The sequence below is a fragment of the Lissotriton helveticus genome, chromosome 2_1 (assembly GCF_964261635.1).
Source record: "Lissotriton helveticus chromosome 2_1, aLisHel1.1, whole genome shotgun sequence".
In the NCBI taxonomy this organism is placed as follows: domain Eukaryota; kingdom Metazoa; phylum Chordata; class Amphibia; order Caudata; family Salamandridae; genus Lissotriton; species Lissotriton helveticus.
Window position 1 is genome coordinate 706,244,338 of NC_136059.1, and position 21,464 is coordinate 706,265,801.

The window sequence follows — 21,464 nt, forward strand, 5'->3', positions numbered from 1 at the left end:
AGAGGCTTCTGGTCTTAGAAGTCCTGCTCCGCACGCTCGCAGCCCTGGTCCAGCCCACGCAGCACAGTCAGACTCCCCAGTGGCACAGGAGTGCAGCGGGACCCGCGAAGCGGGTTCCGCAAGTTGTTTATGCAAAATAGGGGTCCAGGAAAGCCCTCGATCCTCGGCAGCAAACACTCAGTTTTCTATGGCGTCCCCAAAAGAAGCATTTTTCATTGTGCGCAGCGCGGCCCTTTCAACCACAGGGACATTCCAGGGGTCTTTGCAATTTCCTTTACCTTGTCACCCTGAACCTATTAATTAATGGCTGCTGTGATCCCATTGCTAAATAGCTGAAGGGCTGGGTTTTGTTAAACCTGGAGGATTCTCTTTCAAAGCCCGTGCATTCTTTTTTTTTTTTTTTTTTTTTTTTTTTTTTTAATCCTCATATTGCGAAATTTCTATGTATATGGAAAATTTGGTTTCTACCTCTGGAAATATTTTCCGTACCGTCACCGCCCGTTTCTCACTTGCCATATGATGTTCCTTCTCCTTGTTTTCTCAGAGGAGACCCCTTTGCCATTACATATCCACAAGTCTGTAGGCGAGGGAAGAGGGAGCTTAGCCACCTTGGCTACTCTTATGAGTATCATACTCATAATCCAGACTGTGTATTCGCTTAATCATAGGACAGAGTGTTATATCTTTTTTTTTATGGATTTACGTGTTTTTCCATAATTTCCCAATAATTAAACCTTTTACTCCTATGACCCCTTCTATCCAGTTTGTTTGTTTTGATAACAGAATTCATCCATTCCTCATGTGAGGGGGCTGTTGGAACAATCCACTTAATGCATATTTCTCTTCTTGCTATTACCATTAATACAAAAAGTAGCTTTCTTTCCATTATTGTCAGCCCTATTTGATCTGTTGTGTTACCAATCCCAAAAAGAATAAGAAATTCACTTACTTCTAGAGACCGGTTTCTGGCATCACAGCCTTCTTCGGCCCGGCTTGCTTGAATCCTGATGGTGCAATGAGCAAGGGACTCACGTCTGAGTATACCCTCCCACACATAGTGTGGATAAAACCGATTTTGGAAAAGGGGGGTGGTGATGGACAGAGTTTCTGAATGATGCAGAATACTCTTACCAAGTCAAGAGATCATGGTTTTAATCCATCACCGTTTTTTAGCTCACTGCACCATCCCAGCTCAGAACCTGGCTATATGCAAATTAGTTTGTTCCTGTCCCAGTGCATGATGGGAACAGGGCAAACCAAACTACCAAGCCAATTCTTATACTGGGAAGGAAACAAGCTTCCGGGTGTTTTCTGAATATCAGGTTTAGCGTCTTACCAACTGCTTCCCAGAATGTTCTTATTGTTGGGCATCTCCAGAACATGTGGATGTCATCTGCCCTTTCCTCCCCGCACTTCGGGCATTTCTTAATTCCTGCATTTTTAAATTTTGAGAGTCTTTTCGGGGTCCAATAAGCTCTATGCAGGGTGTACAAGTGATTTCTTTTCAGTCTTACAGATTTTAGTGTTGACCAGCATTTCTCTACTGACTCTTCCCATAGGTTCTCTAAATCATCCGTTTCCAAATCTTTTCCCCACGTTTGTTCTGCTATTTGGTAGCTTTCTTCTTCTTCTGTTAAAAATGTCCAATACCATTTTGCTACCTCCTTTTTTATGGGTAAGGTTTTTGTCATTTCTTTTTCCAGATTTTTGCTGTCTTTATCCTGTGATGGTATTGTTCTTACCCAACTGTTCAACTGATAATATTTAAATTTGGATATTGTCCCATTAGTAATTTTATTTATTTCTTCCCAGGAGATCAATGTTGAGCCATTTAGTAGTTGACCCCAATAGTTGATGTTGTTTTGTCTTAGTGGATTTGCCATTACGTCGTTACAGGAACTTCCAAACAAATAGCCTGGGACACGTATAAGGCAGTAATTAGGGGTAAACTACTTAGTTTGGGAGCGTACAGAAATAAGAAATTCAAACAAGAATTACTGGATATAGAGAGAGGTATCAACATCTTAGGCACACAAATACACACAGAAATGGATTTGACAAGGAAGGAGAATCTGCAGAAAGAGAGACAGAAACAAAAAGAATGTTTAAATGATATTCTTGACGACAGAATGAAAGCAAAATGGGAAGCAAGCAAGTTGGCTAAACATGAATTCGGAGAAGGATGCGGGAAATGGCTTGCATGGAAATTAAAGACAGACTGTATAAGAAACAAAATAAACATCATAAGTAAACAGGATCAAACAGGACAAACTACGAAGGAGGATGAAATTAGAAAAGAGTTTGAGACTTTCTTCTCAGAGTTGTACACGGAAGATATAAATCCATCTAAAGATCAAATAGAAAAATACATACAAGACTTGCCCATATTGAAATTATCAGAGGAGGAGAAAAGGGAGCTGAATAAGGAAATTACACCTAATGAGGTTAAAGAGATAATAAAATCGCTGAAAAAAGGGAAAGCAGCGGGACCTGATACACTGCCAAATGAATTATATCAGATGTTAACAGACACACTAGCTCCACAATTAACAGAATTAACAAATTTAATATTAACACAGAAGGAAACATTGCCAGATACATGGAACGATGCAATAATAACAATACTACTAAAGCCAGGAAAAGACCCTAAAAAATGCGAATCATATCGACCGATATCTCTGCTCAATGCAGATTATAAAATTTTCACTAAAATCATGTCAACAAGATTAGGAAAGATCATACCTCAACTCATACATACAGATCAGAAAGGGTTTACAAAGGGAAGACAACTACATGAATTATCACATGAACTTATAAGCACCATAGATTTAGCTGTATCGAATAACAATCCTCTAACAATACTAACGGTCGATGCTGCTAAAGCATTCGATAGAGTGAACTGGGCTTTCCTAAATAGTATAATGGCTAATAATTTAGGGGAACCCTTTCTTCATGTGATAGGTGAAATATATAAAAACCCTAGATCCAGAATTTTGGTAAATGGAAATCTTACAAATAACATAAAAATTGCTAGAGGTACGAGACAGGGGTGTCCTCTTTCCCCTTTACTTTTTAACCTGTATATATAACCCCTAGCTACTAAAATTAGAAACTGTAATGATATAATCCCCTTTAAATATCAGGGTTGGGAGAAAAAATTAGCATTATACGCAGACGATCTCATGCTATTTACAGAGGAATATGAGAAATCTAAACCAGCTATAGAAAAAATCATGTCTGATTTTGGACAAGTTTCTGGTTATTTGGTAAACCATACTAAAACAGAAGTAATGACATGGAATACCGATTTTCAAAGCCCCTACATAAAAAAAGAGATAAGATACTTGGGCATTTTGATAAATCAAAACATAGACAAAATAGCACAAAACAATCTAAACAGAGTAGCCCGAGACGTAAGGAAACTACTTAAAGTATGGTCTAGTCTGCCCTTAAGTTTTATAGGGAAGTCAAACATTATAAAAATGAACATCCTCCCAAAATTTACCTTTTTGTTTAATAACATTCCACTGCAATTCAAAAAAACTGAACTCAGAAAATTACAGGGAGAACTATCAAGTTTCATATGGGCATCTAAGGGAACCAGAATATCATGGAGGAAGCTAAGGAGAAAAAAAGAGAAAGGAGGTATTGCAAGTCCGGATCTAATGGAATATTGCAAAGCATTCCAATTCAAAAACATAAGGAATCTTCTGGGGATACACCAATACTACCCAGAATATTTGCAAATAATTACAGAAGCAGAGGATCATTATTTGTACAAATTCGGACATCAAAAATACTTTAAAAAAGTTAAACTAAAGGTCCTTAAAGAAGCACTAAAACTCTGGTCACAAATTAGACAGACTTTAAAAATTCCCTACTATAGTGCACTGGCACCAATATGGAATTCTCCAGGAGCCCGTGCATTCTTTACCGAGAGAATGCATATTAGGCATTTTCTCCAGTGGGTCGTCTGTATTAAACTAACCAGCGCTGGTCACCAGTGATAAAATTATTCCTGATCGATGCAGTTGCTCTTTTACATGAAAGATGAACTTTCTAGGTGACCAGAGAGAAACATTGCAACTGGTTTCTGCAGCAATATCGAGTATTTGAATATTTAACTTCTTCCCCTTCACAATTACCGTTAACAAGTACGGCAGTTTCGCCTATGTATTTCTAAGACTTCTTAGAAAACGTTTACTAGTTCCCTAACATGTTGGGTCCTTTGCTAACTGAGTAACCCTGCACGCTGGTGGAAATGGGGGCCTCCGGCCTTCTCTGGCCTCCCGCAACCCTACAGTTTGGGCCAAGTGACTTTTCAGGGAAGCATCTGCAACTATTGCTAATTGCCAGTATAAAGAATCTCATGGTTAGCCAGCCCCTCTAATGGGCAGACAAGGGATGTTGTTTTTAGGGGCCAGCAGCAATCTTGATCAAAGGGCCGGCTCAGGAGGGGGCACAGGGAAGGTCAGCACCGCTTGGTGGGTGCCCTGCGAGACCAGCCGCCTATTGAGGCCGAACAATCTCAGGCAGAGGAGCTGCCATCCTCACTGCTGCTGGCCAGGTCAGCATTTTGTGACATTTGCAGCGACTTCTAGGCTAGTTCCTTCCAGGCTGAATGCCCTCCTCTGTTAACCCAGAGCTAAATGTCAGGAAAGCTCGAGCCATGCACTCTCGGAGACGGTTTTCTATCAGAAGAACACAAGGACAGCTCTTGCCTACCTCAATCATTCCTACGGGCTTGATATGATTATGTTCTCTCTCGCCGGGCTCCGATTCCAGGAGTAACTCGTGACTGCAGAAGACATCGTGGCAATGACGCAGGCATAAAAACTGGAAAATGCTGGATTGACCCCTCCCCCAGACCCCAGCACACCAATCACTGTGACTTTAATAAACAACAACTGTTACTGGGTCTCTCTCGAGGAAGAGACAGAGGCCACTGCCACACCCCACTACTTTCCCGAAGCCGGACTAGCCTGACCCCAGCCATTGGAGTTAATGGGGAGCTTTTGACTCCTCCCTGTGCTTTTCCAATAACGCCCAAATTAAAAGCTGTATTCTGACAGTGATACACAGATCCTACCCACCTGTGTGTCGTCACTGCTCTGCTTTCTGGCTGCAGATCGAAGAAATCTTCGCCCAGCCTAAAGTATGGGCAGCAGAGCCAAGAGCCATAATCCCCCACCCCCTCAAGGAAAACCCAGATTTGCCCATATTTGTTCATCGAAAAGCCAGCACAATTTATTGGTAGCTGCTCGGTGTTCCTCCTCACATTTTTTTAATCCTCCAAGGGTGGCAGGGCGGCACCCATCTCACCCATGAACACCAGCCAAACCTGCCAATCACAATCTGCCATTTCCCTTGATCAAGACAGGGTGCTCATGAACCCACAACCAAGATGGATACATGGCCTCTATTAGATATGGATTCCCTTAAGCGTCTTTTAGACAGTGTTAAATCAGGATCTCCTAAGGATCCTCTCCCCTATCTCTGTGCTCAAGCAGCTTGAGCCGCCATCATTGATGGTAATTATGGAACTCCTAAATGCCTCCTTCAGGAAGCAATAGTTCCACCAGAGTGGAAACATGCGATGGTGCTCCCCCTTCTGAAGAAGGCTAACGCAGATCCTGAGATACCCTCCAACTATCGGCCAATTTCTTTGTTACTGGCTTTTTCAAAGATTTTGTAGAGGCATATTAACTTACAGCTGTCTAAATTTGTAGAGTCACAAAAGTTTCCATCTCAATCGGGCTTCAGAGCTGTTTTTTCGACGGAAACAACACTCCTCGGAGTAACGGAAAGACTGCGCCGTCATCTAGATTCGAGAGACACGGTGGCTCTTATATTACTTGATTTAAGCACAGCCTTCGACGTGGTGTCACACACCGTGTTAGTAGAAACCTTAAGATCACTGGGCATTAGTGGCTCGGCTCTTAATTGGCTCATTTCTTTTCTTTCATACAATACGGAGCATAGAGGGAAAGAAGGAGCCCTTGTTGCCCTCCACTCAAAAGTCATCAACAACAAAAATGACCAGGCTCCTGAGACTACAAAAATCTTATTTTATTGTATTTCTATTTGTAGTCCACGTGAACCTTTGTAGTCTTCTACATAACCCTCACTCTACTTAAGTTTATAAACAGTTTCAGTATATTACATAAAAGACCCTTTCTACACTTTGTTGACAGTTTTTAAGAAATCTGGGACTCATATAGCATATAGATCATTCAAATCCTCTTTCTTACAGTCCCATACACACAAATGTTGTGCAAAAAATGTGAAAAGGCAAAATGACCCCTCACGGGCGCACCACCAATAGGGTAACTGGTAGGTACTCACCAGATATGCCCATTTTTCTCATCATTAGCGGTCATTTTGCCCAAAGAAAAAGTGTCCAAAATATAAGTGTACAAACGTGCGTGCAGTGACGTGACTATGAATCACACTCCACGGTGTGGCAATAAGTGATTAAAATTGAGAGGATTCACTCAACTCGCAACAACTTTATTCTTTACTCAGTGAACCCAATCAAAAATAGAAATACAAGCAAAGTAGGATGCTATTTATGCATACCACTGACAGTGGTATGCATACCACTGACAGTTGTATGCATAAATAGCATCCTACTTTGGATTACCGATTAGTACTCAAATGGAATTACATCGTTGAGATCTATGTTCATTATTTCACGAGATTTTTGTGTGATATTTACTTTGTAACTTAACTCCCCTCTGCCCCCGAGTAAATGTCTGTTGTGCGTCTTTGTGTCTCCTGCTATATCATGCATGTATTTCTTTCCACCGCTATTTACTAACTGGTGGAGTTTTATATCAGTGATCATTGCCGTCCATGCCCTGATGTCGTCTTCTAATTTATCATCTCTTCTGACCCGTTTCATCCTGATTTTCTCCGCTGTTGCCCATTCCCATACATCCATCAACACCTACTCTGTGGTTGTGTGTGTTTAGTGTGCCTTCAATGTTTAGGGCATCCAATATTTGCATATTTATCTCTGTGAGAATATAACTGTTGGAATCTAGCAAATGATCACACAAATAACAGCTGCAACACAAAAGCACACATGCTGATCTCTTACAAATTTTGTGCATATTATTGATTCTTAGCGTGTAAACCTGGGTGTGCAAAAAACTCTATGATTTGAGCTCTAAGACTTTAGTGGGCAGAGAGTACAGCCACCTCTTGTAAAACTTACATAACCTGCTATCCTGGCAGTTCATTTATTGGTGGGCATGAGATGTATGAGTACATTAACTAATATGTCTTGCAGTGCAGTGCAGCAGCCAAAGTTGCTGTGTTACATAGCAAGGGAGGAAGAGAGCAGGACAGCACCATATCTACAGAAATATGGCACTGTTATGCTCTCTTTCCAGCGCAGATGAACAATCATCCTGCCTATGCCACCCACACACCTTTGCACTTTAGTGCAAGAGTTTGTGAATGATGTTTGGCATATGTGTTGCACTGGAAGAATACTCTTCCAGTACAAAATACTATACTTAGACCAATTTTGAAACTATATCTACTTTTGTATGGATGCTGTACAGTGCAGAATGCATGCAATGTTGGAAAAGAGTGGAGAAATAAAATAAGGCCAATGTCAAAAATGTGTTATTTCTTTTATGTAAAACCTGGTCTACTTTTTTTGTTGTAGAAAGAGTTTTGTGTCAAAAATCATGTGTGGTTGCTTGGAAATTCCCATGTCCCACTCAAGGAATGGTCCCTTGCTGCTAAGTAATGTAAACCAGTGCTCGGACCTGCTTCGCATTATTTTCAAGTCACCGTCCAACGCAAAACATGTTTGGCACTTAGAAATAAATTACAGATAAACCTTTTGCCCCAATTTACATCACGCGTGCGATGCAAACCTTGTGCAAAATGTTAGTACATAAATCCCGTGTTGCCTTCATACTTGAGACAGAATACAGTTCTCTGCCTCTGAACTTTCACACACCTGCTAAGTTAAAATCATTCATGAGTACTCACCACGAGCTTTTAAGTATAGTGGTCGATGATGGAGGCTGGCATATCTTGCAGTAGCATCCTAGATGTAACCCACGCCTCAATACCTATACGCCTCAATACCTACCAGGGAACAGACTGGCACCTGCAGTGGAGAAGCCTGGGTGTCTGTGCATTTCTACGAGCGGGATTTGTATGCAAAAGATCGGAGGGAATCTCTGTGACATCCCTTTGGTGAGTACAGTTCCACTGAAACCTAATTAAAGGGATTGCCTATGCCCCTGGGCTGAGGGACCATCTGTGATTCCCCCTCCTCCATCCTGTCGTGTGTAAGTGAGTGCTAAGAGTCCTGAGCATGGGTGTGTCTTGAGCCCTTCTGTCAGCCACACTGAAGGTCTTCCAGCAGTGCTGTGTCGTGGGACAGGGCACCAGCATGGAACTATTCCTACAGCCACACCGCTGTACACCAGTTTCTTCGGCACAACTGCCTTCTAATTAATCTCAGCTAATCCACATAATTGTAAACATTTTTTATAATCTCATTTCAATGAAATGGAATCTTGCTTTTGACTTAGAATTCCAAATCTCATTAAAGCAATTCGTTTGAGTGAACCTTGATCACTACAATATATCCTCGTACAGTGCACCAACACAGTCATTCATTATATGTATATTCTAAAGGTAAGGTAATTATAGGTTTGTAAAATGAACAGTCTAACAAATTAATTATTTATTTTTAACAGTATTGCATTCCGTCGACAGGTTCAAAGAATAGCCTCTATTATAAGTTGTACCACTGCATCGACAGCGAAGAGGTCCAGCTGTATGCTATGTGCCTGCTGCAGTACCAGGTTGATTTTGTGAAGATCTCTACTCCAAGTGTGAAGACATTGATCCGCTTAGTAAAGCATTGGCTACAGACTTCATTTGCCATATCAACTGATGACAACAAGTAAGTAGCTTCCGCAGGAAGCAGAAAACAAAATCTTTAAATAACAAATATAAATGTATCTAAATCAGAACATGCTTCTTCTTTTGGGTTTTACATTTTTGAATTGCCACAAGAAATAGCACCTTCCTCAAGGATTGTGCTGTTTTATATCAATTTGTTTATTCCAGTCTAAAATGTGCTAGAAATTACAATTAAGTAAATGTCCATGAAAAAACACGGAACAACAGATTTCCAGTCAATCCCTTTCTACCCATTGAGAGTGACTATTTGGTGGCTGTTATTTGTACGTTTAATTTGATGCATTTTTATGAGTCTGCGTGAGATTTAACAGATGCCAGCCCTGGTGAGTTTGGATTCTTCACTTCAAGTATTGCGCCAATTACTCAGGGTGGGGTTGATGGGGAACTATGTTACAAAAAAAATAATGTGATCCAAAGAGTTAATATGTTTATAAGTAATGTTAATTGTAAAACTATCAGGCAATTCACTTCCGCTGAAGAACTGAGGATAAAACCTTTAAAAACCGTCACACCTTAGTGGATGAGGGAGCACTGACTCCCATCGACCATTCAGTAACAGCAGATGCCGGATAGATTTTCAGACCTAAGCAATTTGGTTAGTTGGCCATGACTGGAAAATGTTGTGTCTGGTATTATACAATTCACTGGAAACATGAATGCTTTCAGATCCCATTAACGCAAGTTAACCATTAAGTGTCAAAGATTTGTTGGGCACTGAAACCTGTGGGTATCATAGTGCTGGCGCAAAGCAGCAACATTTGACCAAAAGTGACAATGTTTGCTAACAAATACATTTTCAGGCTCATTAACTATAACAAAAATGGCTTCTGCAAATATCAAGTTGGGAATTGGTTCTGCTAGTTTGTCCCCAACACCAGAAGAGCCTACTTTTTAACCTAGTTTATTTCATTCTTGGTATCTCAAGCAGGCTCATATTCTGAGACCTCAGTCTCATATTCTGAGACTCCAAATGAGACTGACAAGACAAGAGGCAAACTCTAAACCAGGTCCTTAGCCAACTTGCTGGCCTGTCCTTAAAATGTCAGCAAACACCACACCAATCAATTTTCTTTTTAGCTTTCTTGGAGATGCTGGAGTCAGAATCATGAAGGATCTAGCAGAATTGTGAGATTTCAGGCTTTTTTAATGATGCACAAGATCCCAATATAATCAGTTCCAATTTGTTGATGCTTATTGTAAGCTACAGTTCATGCATCCGCTTTCTAATTATAAATTTGCTTGACCAGCCTTCTGGCATTGACAGAAAAATATCTAGTTCGTGGCAAACCAAAGTGTTTTCTTCATAGTTATAAAACTATGTGCCTCTTTCTTCCAGCAAATCAGGGATGGTCTTTAAATGAATGTTAAGAATCACTGGTGGAAAGAAGGCCCTCAGAGACAGTTCAGTTTAATTATAAGGATAGCGGTCCCATCTAATCATCTGCAATCTTTTATTTGCCAGATAATTTTAAATCAAAAGTTGGAGAATGGGGACACGTGCCTCAAATACCATATTAACTGATATCAAACTGACTCAGCCTAGGTTTTGTGCTGCTCGACTTAGTAATGTGCAGCTATTACATTCTCTCCTACATGCCTAATAAAGCGGTCTCCATACTTCAACAAGTCCAAAGTGCAATTAGAATTGACCTACATGGTCGTGTGTCTCCAGAAATGTAAATATTTGTTTAGTTACCACCATATAAAGGATCTTACTAAGAAAGTGGATCCTCACTATGGTTTTGTGTCTTGCTAGTTCAGTGATATTCAATGAAGGTTTAGAAGTAGCACAGTATTTAGGCATCTTTCAAGTGGTCCTAGACAATGAACTGTTTACAAGTCTTGTAATGACTGGCAAGGGACTGATCAATGTCAATGGGCCAAGATCACCTGGCAGTTGGTGACCGTCTTTCCCTCAATATCTCTCCAATCTCCGTGGGTGTCAAAATACCAGGCAGTTACCAGATTGGCCCATGCGAGCAAAAGAGTGAAGACTTGAAAGTCCTACATTTGTTCCCAGCTAAATAGATCTCAGTTCTAATGTCTTGAACTTTCTGCACAGAAAAGTCATGAACGACCTGAGCAGAAAAAGCTCAGTGAGAGGAGTCGTTCAAGGCTCTTACAGTAGTCACATGCTTTTAAAGACCTAAAAAATTCATATACTGACATACTGATATTTTACATTCCTGAACAAATTCACAGCCTCTTTGGCTCAGTCTTGAACATAATCTGTTCTATTTTCATTTTGTCACGTACCTTTTTTTGGACAGACAAGGTTTTCTCTCTTTAAGCCCAGTTTGAATGTGGTTAGTTAATCACATATGATGCTGATAGTGGCATGTTACAATTAGACTCAATCCTCAGTTTGTTTTAATGAGAACAAATAAACTGCCCCAACAAGAAGAGGATCAATGGCAAGATGATTTACATCCTTCCTCAGCTGCCTCCAGATTTACTTCTGCTGATGGTGGTATGATTCCTGCTATTCCACCAGGCGCCCTATTACACATAGTGTCCACTTTGCCTGTTTGCCCCACAATACACCTTAAAAAACGAGTGCGCTGGGCGCAAACAGGGAAAGTGTACCCTATTACATTTAATGTGCTGGCCCCAGGGCATTGGCAAAGTCGTGCGACCGAGGAGGCAGTGCCTTCAAGAGAAAAACGGAGCAGCTTTGAAGCAGCCGCTTTGTGTTTCACTGTGCAGGCGTCAACCCGCCAGCACTTTTAAAAGGGTAGATGGATCCTCTTGCAGGCGGGTGCAGTGAGTGACTGCACCTGCTTGTAAGGAGATGTCTAGGAGGGTCTATAGGCTGTTTCCTGACAGCTTCTTTGCCTCTGTGCCCACGTTCATAATAAGGCGTGGGAGCAGAGGCAGAGGGATTCCCTCATATGTATGGGGCACCCCCCATGCAAATGAGGACACACCCTCAGTTGATAGCGCTGGCACTATAGGTGGGCCAGCGCTATCTGTATTACAGAATTGGCAGCACAAGCGTCAGCTGCCCTTTCTGTAATAACAAAGGACCCCACCCCTGGGCAAAGTGGGCACACATACCCATAGCGCCCCAAGGGCACTTTCCATAATAGTGCTCCTTGGCTTAACTCTATAGAGAAGAAAGAGCAAAACAAGAGTGTAATCTAACCATGGATGAAACTAAGTTAAGATGTTCCTCTGAGACATTCGCAGAAATAAGAATCCAATCTAAGGATGCCCTTTGGTATGTCCAGACCGATGACTTATTGTTTTAATCCAGATGCCTCAGAAGAATTTAAAAAGGAGGACACTTTAGCCTTCTCCACTGCCTAGATCTGAAAGTGTCTCAGTATCAGAAGTTGATGGTAACCCATGTGAGAGTGGATACATTTCAAAATCTTCAAAACCTCCTCTGATATTAGGGAAGTATAAATAAGTCAAGAAATATATTTTTGGGTTGATGTGCACGGTTGGACGGTTGCATTGAGTCAGCAGAAGATAGGGTATGAGATAGTAACTTTCCCTGAGGTCTTTGTTCTGTTTGGAGCAACAAATGAGGATAAAGAGAAGCTGGGAGAGCATTGCCCAAACTCGAGAGGATGTGAAGAGATCATAGAAAATCAGATCCTGTCTTGGATATCAAAGTAGAAAGCTATTTTCTACTTTGATATCGGTTGAGCCAAATAGGGAACTGTGTGTTGTAGCAGTCGTCAGTATACGATGTGAGGAAACCACAAATATTTGTAAGTTCTGCATTACAAAAACTAAAATTTGCAAGGTATAGAGTGGCAACCCCCAAATCAATGGAATATGTGGGGGATCAATTGACAGATCATGACCTCAGAATTGAAAATACATTGTCGTTTGATCAGTGGCAATAAATGGGGAAATGTGAATTCAAACAGTCAATCTGGTTAGCCTGTACTACTATGAAATCAAGGTAAGTGTCATGTTTGATCTGTGGAACTCATGTGAGATCCTTGGGTTTAAAGGGAGTCCAATGGATTCTGGGATGTAGGTGCAATCAGCACATTCAGTGGTGTCATAATTGATGATATTTTTCATATGATGTTGGAGGTAATGGAAAGTGTATGTGGTTTTATTTGTGTTTCTCACATGTTTAGCTGGTTTTTAGATACTGCGTCATAACCACAACATCCCTTTAACTGACTTTTTTGTAGCTGATTTTCTATGGCTTCCAATATTAAATGCTTTTTTAACTTCAGGGCCAAGAAACTTAAAGATCTTTTAAAACTGCTTCTTCAGTGGTAAATGCTATCTATTTCTCTCTCTTTGATTTTTATGAAATTTGACAGGAATATAGAATATGTGATGGAAAGGGTCCTTTTTGTTATTTGAATTACATTTGTTGAGTTTTTTAGTAATTAGGTACAAAAAGCTAGTGATACTTTGGGCTGAGGTATACTACGGTGCCTTTGCGGCATACTGCTGTACTTGGTGATGGCGAAACACAATATTATTGGTTAATGAAAGCCATTGCAAAATGAAAAGGCAACGATATTGTTTAGACCACACTTTGTCTTTTTGTGTTTTAACATGAAATATAGGGTATTATTCTTATTTAAGTAGAGGAAGAAATTAGGTAGTTTAGTGAATTGTGTAAAAATATGGAAAAGTACAGTAGTACTTCCCTGAAAGTATCTACAAAGTTTTGTGGTACTTATTGAAATACAAAAAAAATATATATATGACTAAATAAAATTAGACCCAATATAGAGTGGCTCTTGTAGTGACCTGCCGGACACATAACAATGCAGCTTCTCCCCAGAGGCTTCAGTAACACCCTCCCCATGCCCATCCATTACAGGTGTCACCAGTCAGGTGACCCTGTGAATAAAAGGGGCCGGACTTGTGTATCCTGCACAACTTATCCAACTACATGACTAGAGTTTGTGCCATTCATTAATTACGAATGGCCTAGGGTCTGCTGACACTACATTGTCGATGAGGTGGTTTGGAGCCGGCCTCCACAGGGTCTCGAACATACTGACGGTTGCGCCTAATTGTGAGAGGTGTAGACAAAGTACCTTGTCCTGCCCCGAGAGGAGAAAATTTCGCCACCGTCATTGCAGCCCCACTGCTCATCATGCCTGAGGCCACCATACCCATGCAAGAGAGGACAGCTCCAAAAGCAACTGCAGCCCTGACAGTGAGGAGGCACCAAGGGTTGAAGCTGCCACAATGGCTGAAGAGCCTACATGATGTGTGCTGGAGTTGGTGGGGAAAATACAGATTGAAGCAAGGTGGAAGTTTTGGGGCCTGTGATGTGCGCCCGCAGGACAAGCAGCACTGGGTTACAGGAAGCCCATAGTAGGCAGCAGCAGGCTGCTGCACCCCATGGACAATTCCAGAGCCCACTGCGCTCATAAACAGTAACGTGCAAAAACAACAATTGATGGACAGAATGCAGAAAAATGTCATACATTCACCCCAGTACAGAGATCTGGGCCTAAATCCATCGTTTTTTTGCACTCCACACCACCCCAGTTCAGACATGGCCATATGCAAATCAGCCTTGACCCTGTGCCTCTTGGGAACAGTCCAGCCCCAACTGCCAAGCCATGTCTTTCCTGGACCGGAATCAAGCATCCTAGGACAGGTTTCTGGCTATCAGCCTTCTTCATCCAGGATAGCTTGACTCCAGTGGTGTGGAGAGCATGACAACGTGGCAGGAGGCATCATGATGCACACAGCTGGCCACTAGAGGGCACACTCACCTTATATACAAAACTAAGAAAATAAGTGATATGCAATGGACAGACAGCTGGACACTGCTAAGAACGTCATGTGCTGCATGCCAGTTCCCCACTGCCTTCCAAAGTTGCTGGTGGCTCCATAATAGTAGAAATACAGATCCACACTATCTCCATCCAACTCAACCCAAGTATTTGCAGTATTGGGAACAGCCCACCTCCTGCCGCCCTCATGATAGCGGGACTAAAGCATCCAGACGTTGAGGCCTGTGATTACTGGCACAAGTGAGAGGCTGTACCAGAGCTAGTACACATCATGCAGCCCCTAGTGGTCGCATGGTTACCTAAGAAGGGTATACCCAAAATTAGTCTCTGGGACCTTACGTGGGGGCAATGGTCCCAGAAAGCGACAATACACTGTAAATCAATTCAAAACAAAAATTTCAAACAGAACATAAAACACAAGGTATTTTGTTATACGCAGTGTTTAATTCACATTGGGCGATGTTCTCTTAATGAAAATATTTACATATTATTAAATGTGACAATGTCCCTAGGACGGAGCATGCTGAGGGATGGGAAAAAGGGAGGATCGGGTATCGGTGCTTAAGTGAGGTAGGAAAGTGATGCAGGATAAAGTGCCAGTCAAAAACAGTGTGTTATTTATGATACATGAGGCTTATTCCTCGAGCCAATAAATCTCCATTTCAATATAAACAATATAAAACCATGTTTTCAACAGTTGCACAGTATGAGATATCTGTTGATTGCTGGCTGTGCAGTAAAATGTCGATGTTTTGACCCCTATGGAACTGTAGGTTGTTGCATCCCTTACGTCAGGGTCTTCTTCAGGACAAAGGAGTGGGGGTGGGGGAGGGTCTGGTCATAGAGCCTCTGCCCACAGGCTAGGGGCGTAGAAGGGCGCGCTGGCTCCTATGGCAAGAGAGTGACCAAGGCATTTCCTATAATGAAAGCTTTAACTTGTATTATGCCGGATAAGTTGGGTTGTGCTGATAAAAAGGAAAAGGTCTTGGTACTCGGGAAATTAATCCAGAAGTATTTGGTTATTGGAAGCGGGCCTCGCGGCTCAAATACATCTTTCCGTCTCTGCTCTTGATGAAAGCCTCCGTTCGAGTAGAGCTAGTGGTCATATGCCAGCACTGCAGGAAGATGAAAAGACTGTTTCTCTTCCGCTGCAACAGACTTCAATTACTCGCATGCGGGGAGAGACACAGCACCATACGCAGGAAGGAACTGCACTGTGGCCACTGCCCTACAAGAGTAGTGACTCACTAAATAGAAGGACAGAGCATGAGGTTGAGTTCACTGATCCCTGCTGACCAGTCCAGGTGCTTCCCTGAGGACCTCACCAGCACTCACAGCCCAAGAGATACTACCCCAATGGAAGAAGGTCCTGGAAGAGGGAACACCATGGATTAGGAGCTCCAACAAAGTCGCAGGACAGGTAACATGCAACTCGTGGCCAGGCGCCCCACAGCACCAATGAGCATGAGGAGACTTAATTCAGGAACTACTCTGATCATCACAAAGTCATAACCCAAAACCCTAGACCGAGGCCTGGACTACAAAGACACTTGACCACTGAAGAGGCCCTGTGGCCGGTCTCGAAGATGGTGCACACTGCTGCACCCAGAAGAAGGAAAGGAAACACAGAGGACTTTTCGATATAAATGAAAAGAAGGTGCATGCTGTTGCATCGGAAAAGAAGGAAGTGTGACCTGCTGGTTGAAACTGGGAAATCTGATGACTGACCAAGCCCAGGAGGGAAGATCAAGAGTGGTCAGTCCTGAAAGGCATACTACAGATGGCTTTGGCTGCTGGCCGACTGCATTCATCCCCAGAAGCAAGCCACTGAGAGGAAGCAAGGATGGCCAGCTGACAGCACAGAGGCAGAACAAAGAGTTAGCCACAAGCTTGTGCATACCCCACACTTCCCAGCGCAAACATCCAGATACAGTAACTGGTGGCTCACCAACCCAGGGCATCCAGGCTGTAGGATGCAGAGGCCTCAATGAAAAAAAGATGTAAGCACCTGTCCACCATTACTTCTAGTTGCCCGAGACCCAAGAAGGAATGCAGGTACTTTCTAATACGCTATTATTAATTTAGCACCAACAAATACGAGGAGAATTGAATCAGCAACTACCCTGATCATCACAAAGCCAGGCCAGCACTTAAGGCCGGTGCCGGGACTACAAAAACAGTTGACCACAGAAGGGCCTCTGTTGACCAGTCCCAAAAAAAAGGTGGACACCACTGCACCAAGAAAAAGGAGGCGAGATTTGAGCACTGAGAATCTCAGCAATATAAATAGAAAAAAGGTGCATGCTTTCGCATCAGGAAGAGAAGGGTGACCTGCTGGTTCAAACTTGGAAACTTGATGACTGACCAAGCCCAGAAAGGGAAAATCAAGAGTGACCAGTCCTGAATGACACACCAGAGAACACTCCGGACACTGATGGACTGCATTCATCCCCAGAAGCAAGTCACTGACAGGAAACAAGAACGACCTGGTGATAGCACAGTGCGAGAACTTAGAGGATGCTGCAAGCATGCGCGAATCGAATCTCTGCTCCACGCTTCTCAGTGGAACTGTACAGACCAAGTGATCGGTAGCTCACCAACCCAGGGCTACCAGGCTGAAGAATGTTGAGACCTCTATGAAGAAAATATATAAGAACCTGCCAACCATCTCTCCCAGTTGGTGGAGACCGAAGAATCATTAAGGTAAGTCACATATCACTGTAGTACTCTATTATTAACTTACCATCTACAATGAAACCCCCATAAGGCACAAGTTTAACTTATTTTACACTTACCATTTATGTCTATATGAATTACAATGTAGTGTTTCTGATACCTGAAAAAAAAATTGTTAACTTTGCTTTAAGCTACTTCAGGCACATGCATCAAGGTTTGATTTTGCGAGTCCTTAATTGCGATATTTAAGGAATCGCAATTAAGGGCTAGCAAAAGCCTATGCATGTAGGAATCACCGGAAAAATAGCGATTCCTACACATTCCTATGGGCCTACAGGCCCGTAGGAATGAATGGAAAATTAAGGGCATGTGTGTGCGCAACATGAAACTTTGAAAAATGCACAAAAGTTCATTTTTCAAAGTTTTTGCAAATTACCATGAAATTCAGCTTCATGGTAATTTGCGCCCCCTATTAGCGAAATCACAATTTTTTTTTACTTTAATGTATTCCATTTAAGGAATCTCAATTTGCGATTCCTTAAATGTAATTGCAATTTAAGTAATCACAATTTAGATGATGCAGCCCAAATGCAAAAATACCAGTCCCAAAGGGGCAGATTCTGAGAATCTGCCCGTTTGAGACCGGTTTTTCTTTTGATGCATGTGCCTGCTTATCTTTTGAGATATTTCGTTAGTTCTGAAAATCTTTTTTCTTCTTCTTTTTTTTCTCATTGGTTTCTGGAAATGTAATTCTTTTTACAAGGTCCACATGACTAACCCAAACAATAGTCTCAACAGCAAACACGAGGACAACAAAGTCTAAAAAAAAAAACACCAAATAACTAAGGCTAACTAAGGCTTCACAATGGCTCTGCCGCCATTGTGAACATGCTGACCGCTCCGCCAGGCAATTGTGATGATTGCTACTGGCGGAAAAGCGGCGGTCGGACTTTCCGTCCGCCGCAATAACCACCACCATCATAATGTGGCGGGGGTAAATCTCATGACGATGGCGGAACGATCGTAATGAGCCCCTTTATTTTAAAACATTTTTTATTCTTTTTTTTGTATAATATTTAAAGTTATTTTATAGTGTTAATTGTGTGATATAATTTATTTTTGATGGTTTCTAAATTGCTTGTTAATTGTTATTAATTAATTAGTTAAATAAATAATGTTGTTAATTGTGTATTATTTTACCATATTGGTGGTGTTGTTTATACGGGAATATGGTGGGAGGTAAAATATTTTTGACCAATTAATCATTTCTTAATTAATGTTAATTATTTTGCAGGAGTGGGAATACTAAATTATTCCCCTCCACTATCCAACACTTTCCCTACTGTTGCATTCGCTGGAGTGGGAACAGTACATCATTCCCACCCGCTATCCAACACTTTCCCTACTGTTGCACTCGTTGGAGTGGGAATTGTTATTTTTACCTACCCGCTATCCAATACTTTCCCTACTGTTGCACTCACTGGAGTGGGAATAGTAATTTTTACCCCCCATTATCAAACACTTTCCCTACTGTTGCACTCGCTGGAGTGGGATTAGTAAATTTTACCCACCCGCTATCCAACACTTTCTCTGCTGTTGCACTCACTGGAGTGGAAATAGTGGAGTGGAAATAGTCATTTTTACCTACCCGCTATCCATCACTTTCCCTACTGTGCAATTACTGGAGTGGGAATAGTCATTTTTTACCCTTCTGCTATCCAACACTTTCCCTACTGTTGCACTCACTGGAGTACGAATAGTACATTTTACCCCTCCACTATCTAACACTTTCCCTACTGTTACACTTGTTGGAGTGGGAATACTAATTTATACCTCACCGCTATCCAACACTTTCCCTACAATTGCAATCACTTGAGTGGAAATAGTAATTTTTACCCACCCTCTATCCAACACTTTCCCTACTGTTGCACTTACTGGAGTAGGAATAGTAATTGTAACCCCTCCGCTATCCAACACTTTCCCTACTGTTACACTCCGTGGAGTGGGAGTAGTAAATGTTTACCCTCCGCTATCCAACTTTTCCCCTACTGTTATAGTTAATGCAGAGTAAAATATATTTTTACAAATAAATATTAATTTTAATATTTTGATTTATTATATCTTGAGTTTTGGGACTTCAGACGTTTTATGTATCATTTTTTCATGTTTTCTCTGTGTGTACCCTGGGATTATTTCATGTTTACCATGTACGTGTCTTTTGATATAATGAATGTTTTGTATATTTTCGGGAAGCATATTGAAAAATACAGAAAGTAAACATAATTTTTGTACTGGATGCAATGTTTGGTATATGACAATGAATACACCAAATTAGAAAGAGTTCTTTGTGTCGTGATTGTGCTGTTTTCAGTGGTTTATGTTCTTCAGAATTGTCTTCAGAAATGCTGACACATGTTTTATCGTTTATGGATACGGGATGAAAATGTAAAGTTTTTCTGTCAATAGAAACTCTCCCCTTTTTTCACAAAAGGATCATTTCTTGACTCTTTCGCATTGATGTTGCAAGTTGAACATCATTCATAATTCTGATTATGCTGGGTTCCACTACCAAAAATTAACTAGGAACCCTGGGTCGATGGGTCTTAATTACCTGCTGAGAAGTGTAAAGAGAGGAAATAACTCATTTTAGGAAAATCCAACAATCTGTAATAACTGTGTCTGAAAAAGACCACAGACTCCGAGTTCCAAGTTAGTGGGTTTATTACAAAGCCAAAAACAACTGAATGTACAAGCACCTCAAGATGAGGTTGTAAAAGTACATAGGAACTAATACAGAACCATATCTACGAGTGAGCTTAATCGATGGATCATGTAAAGAATGTTCTAAAAATAAGAGGCAAGCAAGGACTGCTCCAATATTTAAGTCAAACTTCATCTGTGGCTGAAAAGTGAAAAGCATTAGACTATCCCTACTCTCTCTCTAAAGTGACATTCCTACTTAGCATTCCCTAGGCAAGATCAGCAAAAGGTGTCAGCTCGTGAAGACTTTCTAAGAAGTACATTCACCGTGTAAATAAGGTAGCCAAAGTTACAGAGCTCGTTTTAGATGCTCTATCCAAATAGACCTTCTTGTCCCTTCTCCTAACTCATTCGGTCTCTTTCTGCCTTTCCTCCCTTGGGGCACTGTCCCTAATACAAAATGCAAAGATGTAAAACACGCCCACAGATCACCTCATCTCAACGAACACCTCTCCTAGGTAGTTTTCCACCGTGTTCCACACTTCGTCCAGTGTTCAGCTCTATGACCTTGATTCCCAGGCCTCATCGGTGAGAAAGAACACCAACTTCCAGTTATCGACATTCCGCAGACAATGTAACTTCTCTCCTCCATGCCTAACTACTAAAACAGAAAGCGTTAGTTCTAACTAACAAAGGCAGCTTCTTCCACCTGCTACTGAAACGTGAGAACAGGACAACCTTGCATTGCACATGAAATTTGCTGACTACCTCCAAATGTGAGAGCTTATCAGGGAAATTACATTTTCAGGCCTACATAATTCAGCCAACATAAGGATAAACAAATAGACTTTTCATTTACATGATGTGAACATTTCATTTAGGCCTTTACACATCAAATTATACATGTGTTAATAATGCTTTGCAAACATCTACAATTATTACACTTTAAGCACAACATATCATTTCCACGTGCAATCTTCATCATGGTGCACGTTTAAATCAAAATGCACCACATTACACTTTTCATTAGGCAAATACAATATACTAAAGGTTACTCTTTCCAAACATAAATGCCATTTCATTTCTCTTGCATGGCACGAAATACTTCCCTATCCATTCGCTTGCACATTTTTATTATAACGACACATTTCTAATGATCATAGTTAATATAACACAGTAATATATGTGGGTGCGGACTATCCATGATTATGATGCACCCCTACAGTTTTAGAGCACTATCGCACTCCATCAGTTCCCTCCTCTGATGACAAGTGTCATCACAACAATTCACACTCCCTGGAGAAAGAACCGACCTAAACAGAACTTTTAGCCCATCTTCCTTGTCTGAACCTCTCCAGTCTTTTGATATTCTTGAATGACTGTCCTGCAGTCTCT

The 21,464-nt window shown here is 41.4% G+C and overlaps 1 protein-coding gene across 1 annotated transcript in view; it reads left to right on the forward strand.

Annotated features, from left to right (window-relative positions):
* LOC144819477 (2'-5'-oligoadenylate synthase 1A-like) overlaps positions 1 to 21,464 on the forward strand; it is a 371,508-nt gene that overhangs the window by 221,426 nt on the left and 128,618 nt on the right. Inside the window, exon 6 of the mRNA XM_078677346.1 lies at positions 8,749 to 8,938. Coding sequence (XP_078533472.1) covers positions 8,749 to 8,938 — 190 coding nt within the window. The remainder of the gene's footprint in view (positions 1 to 8,748; positions 8,939 to 21,464) is intronic.